General features: G+C 37.9%; 1 protein-coding gene across 18 annotated transcripts in view; it reads right to left on the reverse strand.

The window, feature by feature from the left end:
• TRAPPC9 (trafficking protein particle complex subunit 9) overlaps positions 1–22,245 on the reverse strand; it is a 456,853-nt gene that overhangs the window by 386,977 nt on the left and 47,631 nt on the right. For all 18 annotated transcript variants that reach the window (XM_051802026.1, XM_051802030.1, XM_051802025.1 and 15 more), the window contains 5 exons: positions 21,875–22,020; positions 16,661–16,746; positions 8,674–8,800; positions 7,003–7,135; positions 3,668–3,831 (listed from right to left, as the gene is read on the reverse strand). In XM_051802026.1, the coding sequence (XP_051657986.1) occupies positions 3,668–3,831; positions 7,003–7,135; positions 8,674–8,800; positions 16,661–16,746; positions 21,875–22,020 (656 nt within the window). The remainder of the gene's footprint in view (positions 1–3,667; positions 3,832–7,002; positions 7,136–8,673; positions 8,801–16,660; positions 16,747–21,874; positions 22,021–22,245) is intronic.

Raw genomic sequence — 22,245 nt, forward strand, 5'->3', positions numbered from 1 at the left:
GCTCATTCAGCATGTGTAGCTAGTCTAAAGCTAAGAATGCCTGGTGTGCTCTTCTCAGGGCCTCAAGATGAAAACATCAGTGTTACATTTGCCCCTGAATGGATCAAATAGTTGGGTTCTCAAAGCCTTTGAACTGCACTCCCTAATTGAGACATAACAAGCCTCTGACAAGAGTTGACTGGAGCCAAAGGGTGGGAAAGGCATCCAGCTTTGCATGTCATCTTACAAAAAAAAGGACTGAACTGGTGAGGGACGATACGAGGTAACACAGAGTTCACCTTGACAGTGTGTATGTGTGATGTCCAACCCACAGACACCACAGCCTGGCAGACTGAGTGGTGCAATGAGACACTAAGAGCCATGACAGACATGTCCATTGTGGCAGCATGACAAGTCCCTTTTGCTGATGTGCCTCAGGACCTGCTCCAATAACACACAGCTGCTAAAGGACTCAAAACCCCTGTGATGTCCTCTCTGAACTGTACAGGGTGAGCTGCAAGTTCTGCTCATTTATCTGAGGGCCAGAAGGGAAAACCCAGAGAACTGAATCTGAAAGTAACAGAAGAGAGGAAGTAAGGGAAATCAAGTGTGAAAGTCTGATCTCTAGAGGTTGTCATTAGCAAAACACCACTGAAAACAATGCCAGAAAAGTCAGCTTCCTCCAGAAAAGTGACTGACTGTAACAGCTAAATGAGGGAGGTCAGGTCACTAATCCCATCCAGTAATTCCAAAAACAAAAAAACACAATATTTGCTATTTTGCAGCATTCATCTTTGTGCTAAAAGTTGTGGCCCCAGAAAGAAGGTAGGGAAATGTAAGGCAGGCAGGGAGGCCTGCAGCAGCTGCCAGAGATTTACGAGGAACTGCCAAGACTGAAAGAACCAAAGCAAATCAGGTGAAACAAGGGAAGACTGAAAGCTCTTTTTATTTGGCTGAAATCAGACAACTTCTCATGGGCTCCCAAGGTGGCAGGCAAGCCATGGTCAAGTAGATAAAAGGGTCTAACAGCTCTCAAGATCTTGAGCAGCTTAAATCACAGGCACATTTCAGCTGAGGACTAGTAAAGAACATCCAAGAGAAAACTTCTTAACGTACTACAGACAGTCCATAAGTGTCTGCATATGCTCCCAACTTCATGTATGGAGTTTGTGTTGCTATCAGAGATGGTTTAATGTTGTACCCCCATTAGTTCCATGCATGTAGCATTCACTGACCAAAAGCAGCTGCTGATGCTACAAATCTTTTGTTCCCTGTTCATCACCAGAATCCCATGTCACTGTACAATGTTTTGTACCAATTTATGATCATAACTAAAATGGAACAGAGCCCATGAAAAAAGGCAAAGGTCCATCCCCAACACATGAATGACACTGACCTGTTGGAACGAGTCCAGAGGAGGCCACTGGAGCCCCTCTGCTCTGGAGACAGGCTGGGAGAGCTGGGGCTGCTCAGGCTGGAGGAGAGAAGGCTCTGGGTAGATCTTAGAGCCCCTTCCAGTATCCAAGGGGATACAAGAGAGCTGGAGAGGAACTTTGAGGGCATGGAGTGACAGGACAAAGGGGAAGTGACAGGACAAAGGCTTCAAACTGACAGGGAGCAGGTTTAGATTGGATACTGGGAAGAAATTCTTTACAGGTGAGGGTTGTGAGGCCCTGGCATAGGTTGCCTGGAGGAGCTGTGGCTGCCCCATCCCTGGAAGTGTTTGAAGTCAGGCTGGATGGGGCTTGGAGCAACCTGGTCTAGTGGAAGGTGTCCCCGCCCATGGCAGAGGGGTTGGATCTTTAAGGTCCCTTCCCACCCAAAACCATGATTGATTCTATGATCCTCTGCAACACCTACATGCAATCACATTTGAAATAACATAATTATTACATGCTTAATGTGGACCATCAGTTCTTTTCCATGGACAGCCTTTTCCAGCACTTCATGCTGTACCCACAACACAGTCATGTAAAAAGTTACAGTTATTTCAGGCTGTATTTTCCTCCATTAACATGGCTCACCTCGAGCAGACAGTTCCAAATACAGGGGTGCATTTCACTTCTGTGAGACAGTGCAAAAAACTGAATATTCTGCCTGACAGCACCTTGGGTCAGCTAATCCCAAGTTCTGCTTTCAAAAGAAGGTTAAGATGATTTCCAGCGTTCCCTGCCCATATGGACATTTATGATTCTGTGATTCTGATGGCAGAGTTCTCACACTCTCTGAACAAGTATCACTCAGTGCATCTCAAAACTCACTCTCATTTCTCTTTTTCTGAGACAGTGATTCAAGTGTTATGTATTTGAGGATGCATGCTTATAGCTTATTAATCAGAAATTTTCCTTTTTCCGATAAAGAAACATTTCATATAGAGAAAAACAATACAAGATCCAGTACAATTAGAAGTTTTACTAAGCTCATAGCTGAGTCTATCAACTCTTCTCCTTTTTCCCCATTGTTTTTAACAAAAGTTGTAATGGAGAGATGATTTTAAAGTTGACACGAGTCTCTTTTTCAACATTCTGAACCAATTAACTGTGTAACATTCCGTACAAAGAGTCTGAATAACATGTGACTCATGTGCCCATATATTCCAACATTTAATACATTTCATTACATGACATTCCCCATTTGAGTGCTCTCTTTGGTCCTTCCATCCCATACATCCAGCACCCAGCACAGGAGGAGTATGTTGAAATTACTGAAATAAGAACAGTAAGTCATCGTACGTTTCAACTTGTAAAATTATTCCTGGTAACAAGTCTCAGACCGAAAATCTATTTTGAGATGATTGGCAACTCCTATTCTCTCAGGTTGCAGAGAAGAGGATACTCTGTTATAGAAAAAGTCATGAGCTTGAATACTGAAATGAACAAAAATCACAAGATATCACACTGCATTTTAATGCTCTGGCACTGACAGAATAAAACCTGCAATAAAATAAGGTATTTCTACTGTCAGTAAAGATTATGTTGCTTGTCACCTGTAGTTCTTCTGTTAATATCATTCTCATAACAATGTCTCAGAGGACAAACCAAAAGAAATAAAATACATCACAAAACAAAAGCAGGATTCACCTATCAGACTACTTTTTAATACTACCAAGGAAAGAGTATTTAAAAAGAATTAAGTGTACACAGGGAATGTGCTGTATTTCTTCCACAGCTTCAATTATTCTTTTAATTCACAATAGCTTGTTTTATTTATTGCCTTGCCTTTTGAAGTCTTCTATCCCATTTTCTTATTGCTCACTGAGTAAGATAGAAATATGCTTATTTACTTCCACTCCCTCAAGTAGGACAACATTACTGCTAATGGTAATTTATTTAATGAACTAATCAGCATATTTAGACATAAGGAGAAAATAATTTAGACACAATATTCTTCCTCTTCATTAGCTATTGCCTGAGGAATTTCTCCCCAAGTAACACTAAAAAGAAATACAGATTTCCAAAAAGCAGGTGACCTTTTGGCACACAGACGGTTCTAGAATTTCTTTCATTTTCTTTCTATATTTTCTTACATTCTCTTTCATTTCTATGGTAAAATTGAACTGAATTATATCAGTTCTGTAACAAGGACTATGATATTTAGTCTAAACTGAGCTGGAAGTACAAAACAACTAGTTCCCCTTTTATTAGAGAAGTGATCACTATTACTTCTAAATATATATCAGCATACACACCCTTGGTGTTGACTGTTTTCGCTGTGACCTCCAATTTCTCCAGTGGTTCTGTTCCAATATTTTCTAATTTAATGATGAGCTGCTGGGTCTCTCCATTGTAAAGCTGGACAGACACATTAGTGGAGATTTCATCCCCTGAAGAAGGTTGAATAGTATGAGCAGACCTACAAAATGTGACACACAGACAAACAAAATACTGTGAGGAAAATGTTAAAAGGCCATTCAAGTTACTCTGTTAACTATTCTTTGAAGACTCAGAAACTACAGCTCTGAAACTCTGAAGATTAGATATAATTTTCCATTCTCATTTAAGTCAGGGTCATTTTTTAAAACAAAAGTTAATAATTTATGCATAAGACAAGTCAGATTTCAAACAGTATAAAATATGTATTCCTAACTGTGAAAGCTGGTTAAAATTGCTGCAGAAACTGTAAGAAAGGGAAAAGAGGAAAAAAGAAAAAAAAAAGAAGAGCAGGTCATTACAATGAGCAGTTTCAGTGGACAGTGCAGGGCATGGACCTCATGGGAGAAATTCCCTGTGGGAAAGGTGAAACAGTGACTAGAAATGAACTCTTTAAGCAGGAAGGAGGGATGGAGGTTGCAAAACAAGACAGATGGGTAGAGGTTTCTGACTGGATTTTTTGTGCCAATGCAAAGTGGTCAGAAGGACAAAAGGACAAAAGCTCCTGAGATTAATGACCAATAAATCTGTTGGTAAACCCAGGTTCAGTAACTTCCTCGGGCAGGTATTCCTGCTATCCTTCCCTTCCACCCTCTCCTCCCTTCCCACAAGATGAGCAGCCTCCACAAACAGGAGCAGATTTCAGTCTTTCAGAGCACATCCACGACAAGGACTCGAAACAGGGATCTTTTGATCATTTCAAATGTACTGTCAGGGATCGTTATCACTGCAGCACTCTGGAATCCGGGCCTGTGGAGGGACAGGGAAGAAGGAATTTCTCCCCTCATGCTTAGACAAAAGTATCAGGGAATTGCATCCAAAAAAGCAAAACAAATGGCGCTTTCAATTGCTGTATAAATGGACATCTATTTATCAGTGATTCTTCTTCTGGATAGAATATTTTTCTCCCTTTTTCTTTCTCCTGTAATAATTGCATCTGCACTAATAATGATTCCTGGATGGGATTGGTAACACATGGGATTTACAAACAGTAAATTCTTATTACTTATTACAAAGAGTAAAGTCTTATGGACTCCTCTTTGCCCATAAACAAGGTTTTGAGCATAACAGTATTGCACAGTTATTTCACTACATTAGGAAGTGCTCAGCAAGAGAAAAACCTCTAACACGTGGCACACTGGCCTGCAGCTTCCAAACTTTCTGTTCTTGTGAAAATAACTGATATTTGTCCTAGTTTATCCATACTAGAAGTCTTTCATTATTTTATTTATAAATTTGCCATTTCCTTCCCTCAATTTTCGTACTTTATAGATTTTTTCCAGCAAGACTGTTTTACTCAGTATTATAATAATTCAATATATTAGTAATATATATGACACATATATATTTAATATATGGCACAAATACATTTATTAATTTATAAATAATCTGTATATAATCTATAAATAATTATAGATACATAAACAATGAAAAAATATACAAATAGAATTATTCCCAAATCACAGCAAACTTCATTGCAGCTCCTGCTAAACTGTGCTTATTTAATTGATCTCCCATGACACATATCAACAAAAAAATATTTTACAGTTCTAATAAGACATTATGGTCTGCCTAGGAAGGCCTGGAATTACTATTGATATGACTATTCCACCAAAATTACTATTAGGTCAGTTGCTGAAGAAATTATAGGCATTTATAAACCCTTGTCATTTCAAACAAACCTTTTCCTACATACCAGCAGTTTCTCCTACAATGAAGCAAGGCAATAAATACAGCAGCAAGATTATCTCAAATACTTCAAAAATAAATACATTTTTCAAAAAATTAAGAAAAGTCAGCTCAGCTCCAGCAGATAATGTTCCACATTATCAGCTGAACATATACTGAGAAAGAGTAGATATTACACACATTTAAGAATATTTGCAAGTCCCTCTGTATTTCAATAGCCAATATTAATTTTGATTACAGCCAAACCACACAAATTCCATCTCTGGCAGAATTTTTAGAGGGAATTTACCAACATGTAACCCAACTGAAGCATTTTATTATTTTGCTGTCTTCATTAGGGTATTACTTTCATAGTTTTGTAATACAGTGCCATCAACATGGCCCATCCCACACCAGGAAAGAAGAATTCAGCATGGAGAAATTGGAAAGTCATTATGAAGAACACAGTAAAATAAATTTAAAGAAATCTACATATATATACACACATATATAACTTTGTATCATACAATACTAATGATCATCCTAAGGATCATAAACAGAGCTGAGATTTTCCAAACAATAGAACAACCCCTGTGGCACTTGAGCTATTAAGGCAGTAAGTTATAAAAGGCTGTTTTCTGCTCCACAGCTAAAAGGAGTATTGTTTAAAAAAAGAAAAAATATAACAAAACAAAAAATACCCTGAAACACTGTACTTTTACAACTCTTTGCCAAACAGCAGATGGATGGCAGGACTCTGAGATATCATGACCAACATGTAGCTTAGTAGGTGAATGCTCTTGCACCTTGTAGAGCTTCAGAAATGGAACTGAATCAGTGCCTCACCAGGTGTCTCCAAAATCCAGGAATTAGTCAGCCACATTCTTCCCAAAAAACCAAAAAGCTCACAAAACCCACACCAACAACCCACATGTGGTACTACTGTGTCCTTTTGGGTGAGTGTATAAGGAAAGTATTTTAGTTGATTCTTCCTGTACCTCTAAAACCTATTTCTTCTGTATTATGGTATTGAGTTTGGGCCCCTCCTGAACCACGGAAATATTGATTTACTGAAGCAAGTCCAGAAGAGGGTTGTCGGAATGATGACAAGGTCAGAGCATTATACAGGAGTTCAGGTTCAAAGAGCTGGGTTTGTTCCATTTGAAAAAAAAAAAGATCTAACATGGGTTACCTCTTTACTTCAAGATTTTATGAATTTGCAGCCTTTAAGGGATTAGCTCTTTTAAAAGTATGACTTTAATAATGACTAACCATTACAGTTAATTAAATCTCAAAATATTTTCTATGAAATTCTATGGTTTCAGGAAGTGAAAAAAAAAGGTTTATATTCTAGACTAAACAGCACAGGTATAGTTTATGCCTTAGGTTACTAAATCACTGATTGCATATGATCGAGGTTTTATTCAGCATGTGAGTAACATTTAAATAAAACCACATAAAATCACCATTCAACCTAATTTCTCACCTTGGAAGGGAGGTGCTGATCTGCAGCCTTGGCAAAGCTGGAATGACTTCAACAGTGCAGCCATTGGTCTTCACTCCCGGCAGATTGTCCAGAAGGCAATCACTGAAGACTCCAAAAACTGAAGTATGGTAACCTGATGTTTAGAAGAAAACACCAGCATGTTGTGAATTTTATTTTTTTCTTGAAAGGTCTGAAAGTACTCAGATTACTGGGAGACTCTTCACAGCACACAAAATACGTACAAGGTTCATTTATAACCACACAACGACATACAAACAACACACAACACACAACAACACAGCTCTGCACCTGTGACATGTCAAATAAAAGAAATTGTTAAGAGCCTGTGATTTTTGTGCATTCAGTGCAATATGGTAAGTTCTGTGGAATTTTTCACAAGATCAACATCACAAGTCACAGTATAGAGACCACTATTTTATACCTCATCACCAATTCACCGGTGCACATAAAACGTGTTACCCTTCAACATATGTTAACAATTTCCTCTTTATTCCAAAAAATATTTATAGGAAAGAATCTCAACTGTATCCAGAAGGATAAAAGAATCCTAAAGGAAATTATTAGGGAAAAAATATACATGCATACACACAGAGACATCTGCCACGAAAGACAAAAACTTACCCTCTAAAAGTTCAATTTAGTAGAAAAGTACCTGTGCAACCAATTCCTTACCAGGCAATATTTACGAGCTATATCTGAAGGAAAATTTGATACACTGACACACAAACAGCTGGCAAGTACCAAAATCAACTCCTCTACTTGCAGCACATTTTTAGTATGTGGGACTAAAAGCAGAAAACTACAGCACGAATGTTCTGAATGCTTTGATGCTGTTCTGTATTTACTGAAATAGTTTCTGAAAAAAAAATCAAATGAAAAATCATTTTACGAGCAGACAGAAAAGCACTTAAGAAAAACTCAGCGAGAAAAGAGTTTCTTCAAGTTCAAAGCCATCTTCTTGTAGCATTTAGTTTTATTAAAATGGTTCTTGTCCTGTAACTTTGGATTCCAGGAACACATACCTAAAATTTTTTGTTGGTAAGATGATTCAGTCCTACTGTGTGATGAATCCATCATCTCCACACATACCTCCTTTTCTAGGAGACTCAGCTGCTTATCTTCTGAAAAAGCTCTTAAATTTTCTTACTTACTACAAACAGTTTTATTTAGGCTCATTAATGAAACGATATCTCGACTGCAATAGACTACACACACAGGCTAAATTGTTTCTGCAAAAGCAATCTGCAAAAATTTCTGTAATCTTGCATGAACACGATTAATTAAGAAAAAGAGAACCGCAAGATTATCTTCTGCATTCTCAGGAAAAAGTTCAAGTAATCCTCTTCAGAAGCTTTCCAAATGAAAGCATTAATAAAGGGGAGTTGGAGTTCATTATCCTTCCCCTTTCATAGATGAGATACTGTAAGAATGTGTTTGTTACTGCTGCTGCAACCAAGTGATTTATCAGGTTGTTTTTAATGAAGTCTAGCACAGAAAAGAGCTGTCCTTTTTTCTTGCTTTTTTTCTTTTACTTACTGAGGAGAATTCAGAGTGGGGAATGCATACATGGCATAGAAACTCATGCAATCCACAGGGGGGTAAAACATGAGTTGTTTTGCTCAGGAAAGAGTGACTGGAGACATTCCTTACCATTGACAGTGATCTGCCCAGTGGTTTGGGGAACACCAACAAGAGTCACAGGATAGAGACCAGATTCTGCTGGCAGGGAAAGAGCTGCAGGAAGAGATTCGAATTCCACTCCAGTTGTCAAGAGACCCTGAAAAAGCCACATTGCACAGATAAATCCATTATGACACACACTTACCTTTTTATGCTATATACTTATATTTTAATCCCTTGCTTTGCATCACCCAAAATTTTATGATTTATTCCAATTTGCTCACAGCAGTTATTTTGGGTTTGAGGTTGCAGTGACTGCAGCATGCAGCCAGATTTGTATTCAACAGGGAAACGAGTTTCAGGATCTGAGGTGGGAATGATGTATGAAACACTAATAAAAATTAATACCCAAGAATAGCAAAAAGAGTCAGTGATATCACCTGCACGGTGTTGTTTTGTGCCTGCATTTAATCATACCTGTGACCTTACTTATGCATTCGATATATTTTGGACAGTGGAAATCAAACATCAACAGCAGCTTTGCTTAGCTTTAATTACCCAGTCAGAAAATATTTTCTATCGGGAACATTTACAGATAACAGAGCAAGTCTAGCTTTACTGTCCAGCCTAAACATTTCAGTGACTTGGAATAAGACATTCATTTTGCTAAACTGATCCCCGCTCAAGCCTAGATGCCTGCAGTTACTCCCTTAGTGTCAGAGAAATCTTTCAGCATCCTAAATTTAAAACATGGCACAAAACAAGAAATTAAGCAGAAAAAAAATGTATTTAAGAAACTTTTAAACACAGCATTACTGTCCTTAGTAGTCTGGGGCTTTTCTCTAAGCTCAGTTAATGAATTTAAGATGCCTGAGTACAGAATGTGCTGTTACAAGTAAGAAATCTAATGCTGGAAAGCATGTAAATCCAAGTTACTGTTTGTTTTTGTATACACATATATATTTATTTTTATGTTTAAATAAAGATGCCACACAAATATCTCCACCAATTAATGCAGTAAGCACAACTGGATTAAATCTCAGTTTCATGAGAACTCAGAACTCTGTGAAAGAGGAACCTTTTATTTTTGTAAAGACATGAAAAAGCTCATGGTTTGAGCCACAGAAAAACTCAGAGCTGAAGACTGAAAAAGGAGTTCAAACAGCAGCAACATTACCTGCACAGTGCCAGAAAAGCAGCATTGCTTCCCTCTGAAAACACCTCTGACTGCCTGGTTTATAATTCAACTGAGTTTTGAAGGGTGAACCTCTGCTGCTCCTGTCAGCTGTAAAGGGAGGTCAACCCTCTCTGTTTCTAGTTCTCAATTACAAATTAGGATAACTGACACTTGTATAACAAGTACTTAAAGAAATGCAAATGGCACTACCAGAATCACCCAGCCAGTGACTGACACTGGACCTGTCATGGACATGAAGTCTTCAGTGGCCTGACTCTCACTGGGACTAACCCCCAGTAACTCTCCTTCAAGCAATTCCTAGATAGGAACCAAAATCAAGCCACCAGCACTCAAAAACTGAACAAAATTGAAAGCCATTCTCAGAATTTCTTCCCTCCTTGGAAGGCAGTGCCTTCTGCAAAACTGACAAACTACTCTCTCTGTAACAACTGAAGGAAATGCTTTTCACCTAAGATTTTTAACAGTAAGGTCCTAAACACACCAGAAGCTTGAGAAAGCAAACCAAGCAGGTTTGACAGGTTCTTAATTTCTCTTCTACTCAAGATCTGAAGTCATCAAGATTATAATATATCCAAAAGCTATAAAATCTTTCATTCTAGCAATTACTTCTTTGTGGACTTGACATTGTTGAGGCAACAGTGAATTCAACCAAAGCTACTCCTGCTTTGTGGAAAGCTGAGTTAGAGAACTCTATCTGCTGCACAAAATGCAATTTCATCATTTTACTTGAGTTATAAGGAAATACTCTGTCAAATCCCCATTTCTACTGAATTTTCATTTTCTTCCAGTTTCATGTGGAGACTTGAGCTGTCAGAAACAATCCACAAAAACATAAGTAAAACCTAATTTTATCTTCCTATATATTCACCACCCTGTGTATGAGAGCACTGACACTGTTTGATTTCCACATTAATCCTTCCAGTGGGATTCACCCCGCAGAAACAGGGTGAACATTCACACTTTAATACTGAGGTAGCCAATTGTTCTGCTTTTGCTTTGGCTGAAGCAAATCTTAGAACATAAACAAAAGGTGACCCCACACACACTCTCCAAAACTCACTTTTGGAACAGGTAAAGGCTTTGTAAAGTTATTTTAGTCCAAAAAAACCCCTGAATTATCACTTAGCCAAGTATTCAAATACATTTTAATTATTCAGGATTCACCTCAACTAAAAACTTTCATCCAAGGACTTAAAGTCCCACAAAATCAATGATAAAAAAAGAACTCCAATGTCTTGTTTACTATCAGCTACAACAAATGTAATTAAACAGAACTGACAGGGCCTCCTAAGTATTATCCAAAGAAAACCAGGAAAACAAAGATTTTCTAGAGAACAAACACAATGCAAATGCCAAAACACCTCCACTAAGCACATACTATGCCTGGACTAGAAACTAAAGAGCTTCAAGTGCATCAATACAAAAAGGAGAAGGTAGCATTTGTTTCCCTCATTTTTCGTTTTACTGTTCAGTAAAACTTCCAGATTTTAAAATTAAAGATATTAAGAAAGCATTCAAACTCACCGAAATGGAAAAAAAAAAATCAATATAAACATCAGCTAGGCTTCAGACTTACAGACATAAATTGAAATCAAGATACTTACCCTTAAAATTTAACCCAGACCACTAAGTTTTAAAAGACAGTGACATATCTGGAATGTCTGAAAGACGTTTTCAAGATCACTGTTTGCTGAACTGTACAACTCTGCAATATTTGCCCAACATTGCCCTCTGGTGCCTGAGATTTTGCAGTTTAGCACTGAAAATCTAATCAAGGCTCAAGTACTCTCAGATTCTTTACCTAAACACATCAGCCACACCACCAAAAAAAAAGGAAATGTGTTACATTTCTTTTCCTGAGAATCTTATACCTTATTTCAAGTAATATTTAGTAATCATTTAGTAATCAGTGCTCTTTCTGACCCTACAGGAAAAGATCACCATATATTATGTTTCCTCCAGGGAATATATGAATCACACACAGAAAATGTTTACATTTCTTTGTATTCTTATAAAACAATTGAAATTGTCTTAGAGTGAATACATGCATGCTTTTATCACAGCATGCCTTTCAATCACTTCAAATCTCAATTTAGCTTTAGAGGAACAAAACAACTTGCACGTAAATGGCAGCATTTGGAGATGTTGTTAAAATAATGTGAGTATGGAACTGCTTTTTTTAGGCTTTACTTACCAATTCCAAAATGCAATCACTCTTTTTTTAAAGCAACACTGCCTTCAAAGTTAGTTTTCATGCTGAACATACTTTTATACCATGTTGTCAAATACTTTATGCAAAAATTGTCAATATTTATTTAAAAGTGAATTTTCCCTACTATTTCTAATAAGGTTATTTTAGGCAGACCTAGAAAAACACCAAACACAACCAGTTTTATTCTTCTTCCCCTTCACCTTTTTGTGTACATTCTTGCCCAATAGTCTCTATTAAATGTAGTTTAGAAAGAAGTAAATATTCTCAACAGATGGTAGAAACAGTAAAAGATGTGAACTCAGGAAAGAGCAGTTCATGGAAACAATTTAAACAATCATAGGTCAAGTTATAGGACTGAAGATACATATAGATTTATCAAAATTTTAGATGGTATTTTTAAACATCAGCATATAGCTCTTGGCTAATAGCACAGTTTTGAAGTTTAAAAAAAAATGTAACAGCCATTCTTAAAGCATCTTTAATCAAAATACCACACTTGATTGTGTACAAATAAATACAGGCTCCAAGCAGAAGGAGAACTACAGAACAAATACTTTTTTCTTGAAAAATTACTTAACACTATAAATTACAATATTCCCATGGTTTGGGGTTGTATTTTTTATTTATTGATATTTATTTATTAAATATGGTTTACACTGCCTGTAGATCTTGTAGCTTTCTTAAAACCATGGCTGCATTTCCTACAAAAAGTGCAGAGAAAATGCTTTCCCTCAACACATAACATTGCTTCAAAATTTCTCAGCTTTGGCTTTTTGGTTTCTTTTTTCTTTTAATATGAAAACTGAGAAACAAAGAGGAAAAAGTAGTTAAAATCTTAGAGAACTTAACATGCTTTGCAGTGCTTCTTCATATGCATTTGATTTTAATATATCTCCCCAGAGTGTACCATGATTTACTGCTTTAAACATTTATCTCAAGATACAAAATAAATCCCCTGGCGATTTCCCAGAACTTTTTGGGATTGTTTTGAAGGTTTAAAAAAATGAACATCATTTTTTCCTGGATGGAAAACTGCAGTAGCTGCAAAAGGGATGGAGATCACTCACATACCTGAACAAGTCTGTACAGAAATCAATACTCCTGGGAGAAAAAGCCAAGTGATGTATACACTTATTTACAGCTGAACATCCCATCTCCCGGGAACTTGGGCCAGCACCAGGAGAGCAAAAATATTCTGTCTAATGCATCACAGTCACAGCTACTCAGGCTCATTTTTGTCTCTCTCTCATTGTGCTGATTTAAGTTACCTGCTGAGTTTTATTAAAGCCTTTGGTCTGATCACCCTCACGATCTCCTCTACTTCACTTTATTGACTAAAGTACACAGTTGTTGTACCTAATCACTTCCACATTCTGTGACTGAACATTTTCATCTGCCATTTTACACTACTGCACCTTCCAGTGGATCAGCCTTCTAACTGTATGGACAACACAGAAAGAGAAAAAGAGAAAAGGAATAAAGAAATGGGACAGGTATGAAGTGTCTAAATAGAGCCCCAAATCAGGAATACGTGTGACAAGACATAAACAGCAAGAACAACAATAATGGGCCAAGAGCTTTGAGAACAATAAAATGAAATAACAAAAAAAAAATCAATTTTCAGGGCTTACCATCTGAGCAACACTGATCAAAGTCTTGTGTCCAAAGTCTCATGTCAAGTCTAGAAATTCAATGCCTTTCACTTAAGCACACCTAAATTAACCTACAAGTACTCAGCATTAATTCTTCAAATAATGAAAAAGCTCAAGGAGCCTTTCCATGGGTTAACAGCCTGTGCTCAATACTAAGTTGTTTACCATCACAACTTCCATCCATAACAAATAGAAGGACACAGTAGGAGAAGTACCATGGTAAGAGCTCGGATCGACAGTTCCAGAATTCATTTACCATGAAATGAGTAATCTGTCAGAACAACAAATCTAAACTGTAAGGTGAGGAAAAGGGGAAAATTAGAAAAAAGGAGTAAGACTACTATAGATTTCAGGACAGTGACATGTTGGTGAATGGTGGACCCTGAAAAAGGCAAAGGAAAAGGAAATCAAGCAACAGAGAACTCAAAGAACAGCCAGTGATTGCAAACAAGCTTGAAGGAGTAAGTTATCTTGGAAAGGTGAGGTGCTGAGGCAGGCAGAAGGAAAAAAGCTGTGGGACAAACAAGCTGAAACTGCCACTAAATGACAGAAGAGGATATGTTTGCTATGAAACTGAGTCTGTGAGAGTAAATAATCTGAAAGAATGTGATACGTGATGAGAAATCAGACAGGAAAAGGAATATGGGGACTGCAGGCATGGGTACGTGTTAATAATAAAACAAACCATTTTAAAATATTAAACAATACTCTGAATTATTTAAAAAAAACCAAGGAGTTTATTCTCATGATAAGGTAATAACTATTCCCACATTCCATATAGCTCATAGATGAGACTGGAAAATCAGAGCAATTTAGGCTGCAAGCCCTCTTGCTGAGCCCAGTGTTCAGAACAGGGGCAACTTTGGTTGTAGTTTAGGTTTTTTACTGTCCTTTACACTCAAGTTTCAAAGATTTCTAAAGATGGAGATCCCACATTCTCTGTGGGCAACCAGTCCCAAAGTATGATCACCCTCATGATAGGAAAAAGGGATTTTTTTTTTTTTATTAGGAAGGTTTTCCATGGCTGCAGCATGTTCACTGACTCTCACCCTTACATTGGGCACTTCTGGGAAGAGCCTGGCTCTGTTTTCACTGCACCTTCCCATTTTGGGATGGAGGAAAGCAGCAGGAATTACCCCAGTATTCGTCTCTTCCCCAGCCTGAGCAGTTGCAGCTCTTTGAGCCCGTCCTCATCTGTCCCATGCCCCAGCCTGTCCATCCCTGCTGACAGAGCTGGGCTGACCCCAGGACACTTCTGTTGTCTAGGGAGCTCAAAACTGGCCAGGCTTTTATAGATAGTCTCTCAAATTCCAAATCAAGGGGAATAATGACTTCCCTCAACTTGCAGGCTACAGTCTTGATACCACAGACAAACCAACCAAAATCAATTCATTTCTCCCAAAGAGCTGACATTGGGGCAGAGCAGAATTTCTCAGGGCACTGTATTTATGGAGCGCTCACTAAAGAATTACATTAATCACTTCAGTTATTTGCACCTCCTTTCATGCCTGCTTCCCCTTTTTGCCCATGGAACTGGAATTCAGTGTTAATTCAAAAACAGAACTTTATCATGTCAACAGTGAAGAGAAGTATTCATGCTACTACAATTAATTTGCTCAGGGAATGGATGTCGTGCAGATCTATGCAAATAACTGTATTTTGAGTCCTTGAGTGTGTGTAAGCACTCGTAAGAAACTCCCTCATTAAGAAATTTTCCAAGTTTTTTAAATATATAACTGCATCATTATTCACACAATACAAATCAGACTGTAAATCAAAATGTTCTTAAATCAATTAATTCTTAGAGGAAGTCCTTTCTGATGTGCAGCCTCTCAACTACTTTTTCTATTAATTCCTAAAAATTTTGAATCCTGTGAGGGTTAGAGAAAATGCTGCTGAGGAAAGCAGTGTGTTAGCTTCTAAGAGTGAATTTTATTGTGCTATAAGCACGATCTTTGGGCATCTTCACTTCCCATGGAAAAACACTTTATTACATGTGGAGTATTATCAGTAATTCAGGTCAAATTGCTTGACTAGACACTGCAGTAAACATATCAATAAAAAAAAAAAAATCTTGGGCAAATAAATGTAGGCTGATTCACTTAGCCTGACAGAACAATGGGCTCTAAGAGATGGGTTTTATTTTTAAAGCAATATTGAGGGTAAAAATATTTAACATAAAGGACTATGCTGGGTTAGAACTGAGTGGGGATTAAGTTGCTCTACTAGTTAGAAAATTTTTAAACTTTAAATAGATAAACTTTTTTTTTTAAAAATCCCGTTATCTGGAATAAAGAAGGGAAAGTAAAAAACCCACACACTTTCCTTTGTTTCAGGATACACTGCAAGCAGCCCATTGAAGTAGTAGAGGGCTTGGGTTTGAGCCTTCTAATCTCACAAACTTCTCTGATGTTTGAGCCTTTTTTTCACTCCCTCCTGATCATTTAACATTACAGTGTTTTCAAATCACACACATCACTGGGAACAGCAGAAGCTTCCAACAAAACACAAAGCTTCTCAGAACTATTTTAGTTCATCAGATTTTTAAATTGTGGTCAAAATGGGAATTTGAAAAGCAAGGATGAATGCGGATTTTTAAATTACAGTAGCAAGTGTACAATAATTATTAGGTTTCAGGATATAATTATTACTTGAAAACCAGTATATGTAAATTATGCAGCATGAGTTCTAGTCAATGCAGGAATGTACAGAATTGATTTATGGGTCAGTGCCAGTAAAGCATTTAAACACTGTGAGTGGCAGAGATTTTCATTTCAGTACCTCATCACCAACAAATATGAGCAAATTGACAACACCACACCTTTAAACTGAGGTTGTGCTGGGTTAAATGATTTTTTTAAACTATTTGTTTTATAGAAAACCATATCTGAAAGTCCAAATGAGATTTTTTTTCAGAAAAAATAACAGAATGAGAAGATTTAGAAAGATACAAACCATGTTTTCTACTCGGAGCTCAAAAGGCATTGGGTTGTAAACCATCAACTGAACTTCACAAACATCTCCCTGGACCCACTGGAAGTCTGCAAGAAACGATCACAGAATTAATGCAGGAATTACCTAATCATAGTGTTATAAAAAAGTAGCAGCAGCTGAGCTGTCAGATTGCTATAATACTTAATAACTCTCTATAATCTTTACAGCCAAAGTCCTGTTCAAGAGCATTGTGGGACACAAACTGTAAATCCCAGGCAAAGCAATGGGTTAAAGGACTGGAAACATCCATTAAACAGCAGTTGTGCTCCAAAGACCCAACAGTGCTTGGCAAAATTAAACTAAGGCATCAATTCAAAACACATCCTTCATGTTAAACACTTCAGGGCTTACAGCCTTGGAGTTAGGTACAGAGAACACACCACCGTGGATATTTAAGACTCAGATCAGAATCAACCAGACATGACAGGAGGTAGGAAATTACAAGTCTTCATACACACACAGTTGATGATACAGAGTAAATAAAGGATTATTTTAAATTAAGAAGGAAACAACTGCTCACCAACAAGATGCCACCTCAGCTTCCTCCTACTAATTTTCTTTAGGAAACAGTAAGTAGTTTGGGAGATGCTGTGAGAGTGGAAGATGACAATAGGATCTATAAAGCACAGATTTTTTTTCTGTTTGAGGGTCACAAAGTAGAGGCTTGAGCAGTAACACAAACTGTTAAGTAACTCGTGAAAATTCTTAGGAAAGACAAGGAAGTAAAATATGTCAGGTAAAAAAGTGTACTTTCAGTTTAACTCACTACAAGAGACAACTTAAAAGATACTTCACCCTGCCAAGTTTAAAATTTTGGGAATTTTATAATTTAAGGAGACAAGGCTGGATGGGGCTCTGGGTAACCTGGAGTAGTGGAAGATGTTCCTGTCCATGGTAGGTGGGTTGGAACAAGATGATCTTTAATGCCCCTTCCAACCCAGACCATTTTGTGATTCTATGATTCTGTGAGGAATTTCTGGAAGTGAGGTCAGCAGCAGAGATGCAAGGTCTGAGGAACTGTTCAACACAGAAAGATTATTTTATATCAGCACTTCATAATCTTTTCAGCCCACAAGTACTTGTCTACCTTCCAGATATCACCACAGGTACCTGATGTTCTGACTTAAAACTGATTGTGACAACATTCTCCATGCATGCTGAGGAACTGCAGTCCAAATAAACAACAGGTGTTTTAACTACATTTGTAAAACAAATCATGATTATAAGCTGAACTATAGCATACATGGATTGGCTTTTACTAGTCAACTCAATGCTTTTAACATATGATGCTAATATTTTTTTTTAGTAGGAGATTAGAAAACGTCCAGTAAAAAACCTGGATTATCAATATTAAGACTCTAATTCACAGTTGAAGTCATCAGTACTCTAATTGTACATTCCCAATCATTTACTATCTGATTACATTTTGCAAGTAATATTAAAGACCTCAAGGGAGATGTACTTAATGCAAATGTTTAACTCCAATTAATGCTGATGGAAATTAAAAACATACATCCAGAGATGTTAATGGGTTATAGTACTGTGAAGCCTGAAAAGCAAAACTGTTGATTAAAACAAAATGTTCAAATGCACAATGGTAGGAGATGTTTTGTACATTTATTATTTAATTGCTTATTAGTGTTCAGGACGTCTCATCATTCTGCAGTCCCCAAAACAACCAGTGGCTGCTCTACACTGGTATTGAAGCACTATTATGGTTTACTACAGCAACAGCAGTAGCCTCAGCAGGCACTTCAGTCCTAAATCTCCACATTCTAACAATGACCACATCATGAAATGTCTTTTCTGAAAACGTTTTCAATGCCATCATGTAAAAAGGGATTCTGAAAAATCAGAAAAACACGTTGGAAACTCTTGATTTCACCTAAGTGCAAATGCAAACCACTGATTTGCCTGATGCTTTAATGTCTTTACTTCCAAAAAAGGAAGGATTCGAGGCTCATTTATTAACGTTTACCAGTATGATCCCTCTCTCTGGGCTGAAGGCTCCCTGAGCTGCCCCCCTCAGTGGATCTGAGGCTGTGGGAAGCTGTGCTGAAAGGGGAGACTAAACAAGAAAGAGCCTTATTTGAGACTTAGCAAGCAGTAGAACTATGGCCCCGTGGCACTGACCTCCAGAAACCACCAAAGAGTGCCAGCAGCAAATGAACAGCACCTTGGAGCAGGAGTGGCAAGGTCTGTCTGATGTGTGAGAGAGAGTTCCACAGGAGAAGGCCATCACTGTACTCCTTTTTATGCAGCAGCAACAGATACGACACCCTGGCAGCTGACAAAAGCCACGAGCAAGATTCCCACCAAGCAGGACTTCAGAGCCTTGGAGGAGCAAGGGAAGGGTACAGGTGTGCAAGGGACTTTCTCCACTCCCTTGCCAGCAGAGACAGGGATACAGGCAGGAGTCGACATATCCTGCAGATCAACACCTGGCTTCGTGGCTGGTGTTGGCACTAGGGCTGTGGTTGCTTCAGTCATGGGAAATCCTCCCCTGAACACAGCCCACTGGGGAGAGACAAGAGCCACCTACCCTAGGAGAGGCAGTAGAATCTTCACTGGCAGACTGGTTGACTTGCCAGTCTTGCTTTAAGCTGATAAACTTGCAGGGGTTTGGTGTCCAAAGCTGTGACAAGTGCAAGGTCCTGCCCCAGGGATGACATAAGCAAAGAGCCCAGGACAGGCTGGGATCTCTGTCTGGCTGTGGAACAGCCCTGCTCAAAGGACCTGGGGGTCCAGCCAAACATGAGCCAGCAGTGCCACGGTACACCAACAAGGGCAAAGCTGTGTGAGGGGAGGTTTGGATTGGATATTAGGAGAAGGGTGAGTGGGCACTGAACAGGCTCCCCAGGGAAGGGGTCACAGCACCAAGCCTGACAGAGCTCAAGGAGTGTGTGCACAACATTCTCAGGCACATGGTGGGATTCTTGGGATTGTCCTTTGCAGGGTCAGGAGTTGGACTTAATGGGACTTGTGGGTCCCTTCCAGCTCAGGATATTCTATGATTCCATGAAATCAGATCCTGGGCTGCATTCACAGACTCATTACTAACAGAGATAGCACTCTACCCTGTGCTTGTCAGGCACAGCTGGAGGTGCTGTGTTCAGTTCTGGTCCCCACAGTTTAAGATACAGACAGACTGGAGAGGATTCAAAGGAGTGCCATGAACATGATCACAGGGCTGGAGAATCAGCCTGAGGAAAGACTAAAGGAGTTTGGTCTCTTCTCCCTGGAGAAAAGAAGGCTCAGGAGGAATCTCATCATAGTCTTCCAGTACTTAAAGGGTTGCAACAAAGAGGACAGGATTTTTTCTCCCAAGGAGCCACAGGAAGAAGACAAAGGGCAATGAGTACCAGTTGCACTGAGACAGGTTTCATTTTCTTACTGAAAGAAATTTAGTTTTTTTCAGCAGGAACGATCACGCAGTGGAACAACCTCCCCAGGGACATGGGGAAATCCAAATTGCTGGAGGTGTTCGAGGTGGAGCTATATTTATTTCATCTAATACAGGTATGACATTAACTGCCACATATACTAATGGAACTATATTACGTATTCTTGCTGCTTTAGACTATCAGCACTCAAAAACAAAAAACACTTTATGTCAAAAATCAGCAGGTTCATTTCTTGGAACTAGTGTACTATTAAAGCAATTTAACCAGAATATAACTATCCCCTTTATTGTTTCCAATCTGAAAAGCTTATCAAGTTGAAAGCAGAAAACACTTCAAGACTTCCTAAAATGGTTTTGTTTCCCCTTGGTTTGTCAGCAGAACTTGATTTCCTTTGCTGCAAAACAATAATTTAACCAAAATATGGTGTACATATCTCCATGTAAGAAAAACAGTTCATTTGTTATGTTAAATACATGTCATTAGAATATTCTCATTAGTTTCAAAGTTTACTAAATTTCTCAGCTTCTTTCAAAGGAAGTATCTAATTTCATTTTGTATTTTCTTTTGTTTGCTAAACTTTGAAACATTAGAGGCTTTTACCAGTGACTGTATTGTGTATATACTTCAAAAGACAAATGCTTTACAGGATCAGCAGCAGTTCAGACATCTCTGTGGGCTAAATAAAAACCTAAAAGGAGAAACTTCACTGTAAAAATGTAAATCTCCTACGGTACACACAGCACTGAGACAAATCCTAACTTGAACTGTATCAAAAAATGCAGTTTCCTTTTGTATCTATCAAGGAGTGAGAATACAAGCATTTGACAAGATTGGGAATAGGGTTTTATTTAAATGAAAAAAACATGACAAGGTGTAGCTAAGAGATTAAATGTGGAAAAATTGTGATCAATCTTTCAAGAAAATATTAAGAGAAATCAAGGAAGCACTTTAGGATGTTCCCATATGTGTATATTTTTAAAAATTATCTTTTACCTAATTCTTATTTCTTATTCTTTTTTTTTAATTTCTTATGCTTTATCTTCTGAAATTGAAGCAGTGCTGCAGCAAAGTCACACTGAGCCACATCCATCCAAACTGCCAGATAACCATCCACACCAATGCACATCCTAATTTTTCCTGTTTCAATTACCCTGCGTGTGATACACAAAGAAACAAAAAGAACTACCAATATCTGCAACCTAATCCAGGATTTAAATGAACCTCTAATTTATTTCCAACGGCAAAAGTACTGCACTAAAAAGCTTTATAATAAAATACATAATCCTCTAGCAGAAAATGACTGCTATTCCAAACAGGGTTTATAAGGGTTTTTTTATTTTGGCTGAACTGTCCTCAAGTAAAAATGACTAATCAGACAGCTCACCACTCTGAGTTTAAGTTAAAGCAGAATAGGATATTAAATCAGAATAGGAAAAAAGGAAAACCACAGCAGTGCTCAGGGCACTGATAACTGTGGCAGCTGCCAAGCAGAATGTGTCTGAACTAAGTTTTCCCTGATTTCTCTTTTGTTTGAGAAGGGAATAAAACTAGTTTATCTCTTCTGAAAATCAATGTTATCATCTATGAGACTTTATTCTTCTTTTGAATATGAAACTGTGCCCCAGAGAACAAAGCTTTGCTCCTTCAGGACTTTAGGTTAGAAAAGCTGATTATTTCAAATACAAGACAGCAATGTTCAGGTTCGCTCTCCTTCACCACAAAAAATTTTCTAATTTAAAAAAGAAGAGAAAATACTGCCAATTATTCTTACCTATTTTCTTATTTCGTTCTTCCCCACGACTGTGTGCAATAATTGGAGAATATATGAAGGGGCTTTTGGTTGACACATTCTGACCAAGTAAACTCTTCATTTTGTGAGGTCGGAGACTGGTTGGGAGGTTCAGGAGCTTCACAGATCTGTTGAGTAAAAATAATTTTATATTGTTTTATTTATTCTATTTCATGAGAGATGGCTGTGTTAAAAAATGAACTGATAAATATGAAATGTCAATCTGAGATTAAAATACCCGAAATGGAAAACCTGAAGTAAGCACCCACAGTACAAAAGGAAAAAAAAAAAACAAGGAAACTTCAGACAGTTTCAGAAAGCTCCCAGAAAACATTTAATCAGAGAAAAGCATC

The sequence above is a fragment of the Manacus candei genome, unplaced genomic scaffold (assembly GCF_025592945.1).
Source record: "Manacus candei isolate 608988 ecotype Guabito, Panama unplaced genomic scaffold, ASM2559294v1 h1tg000054l, whole genome shotgun sequence".
Classification (NCBI taxonomy): domain Eukaryota; kingdom Metazoa; phylum Chordata; class Aves; order Passeriformes; family Pipridae; genus Manacus; species Manacus candei.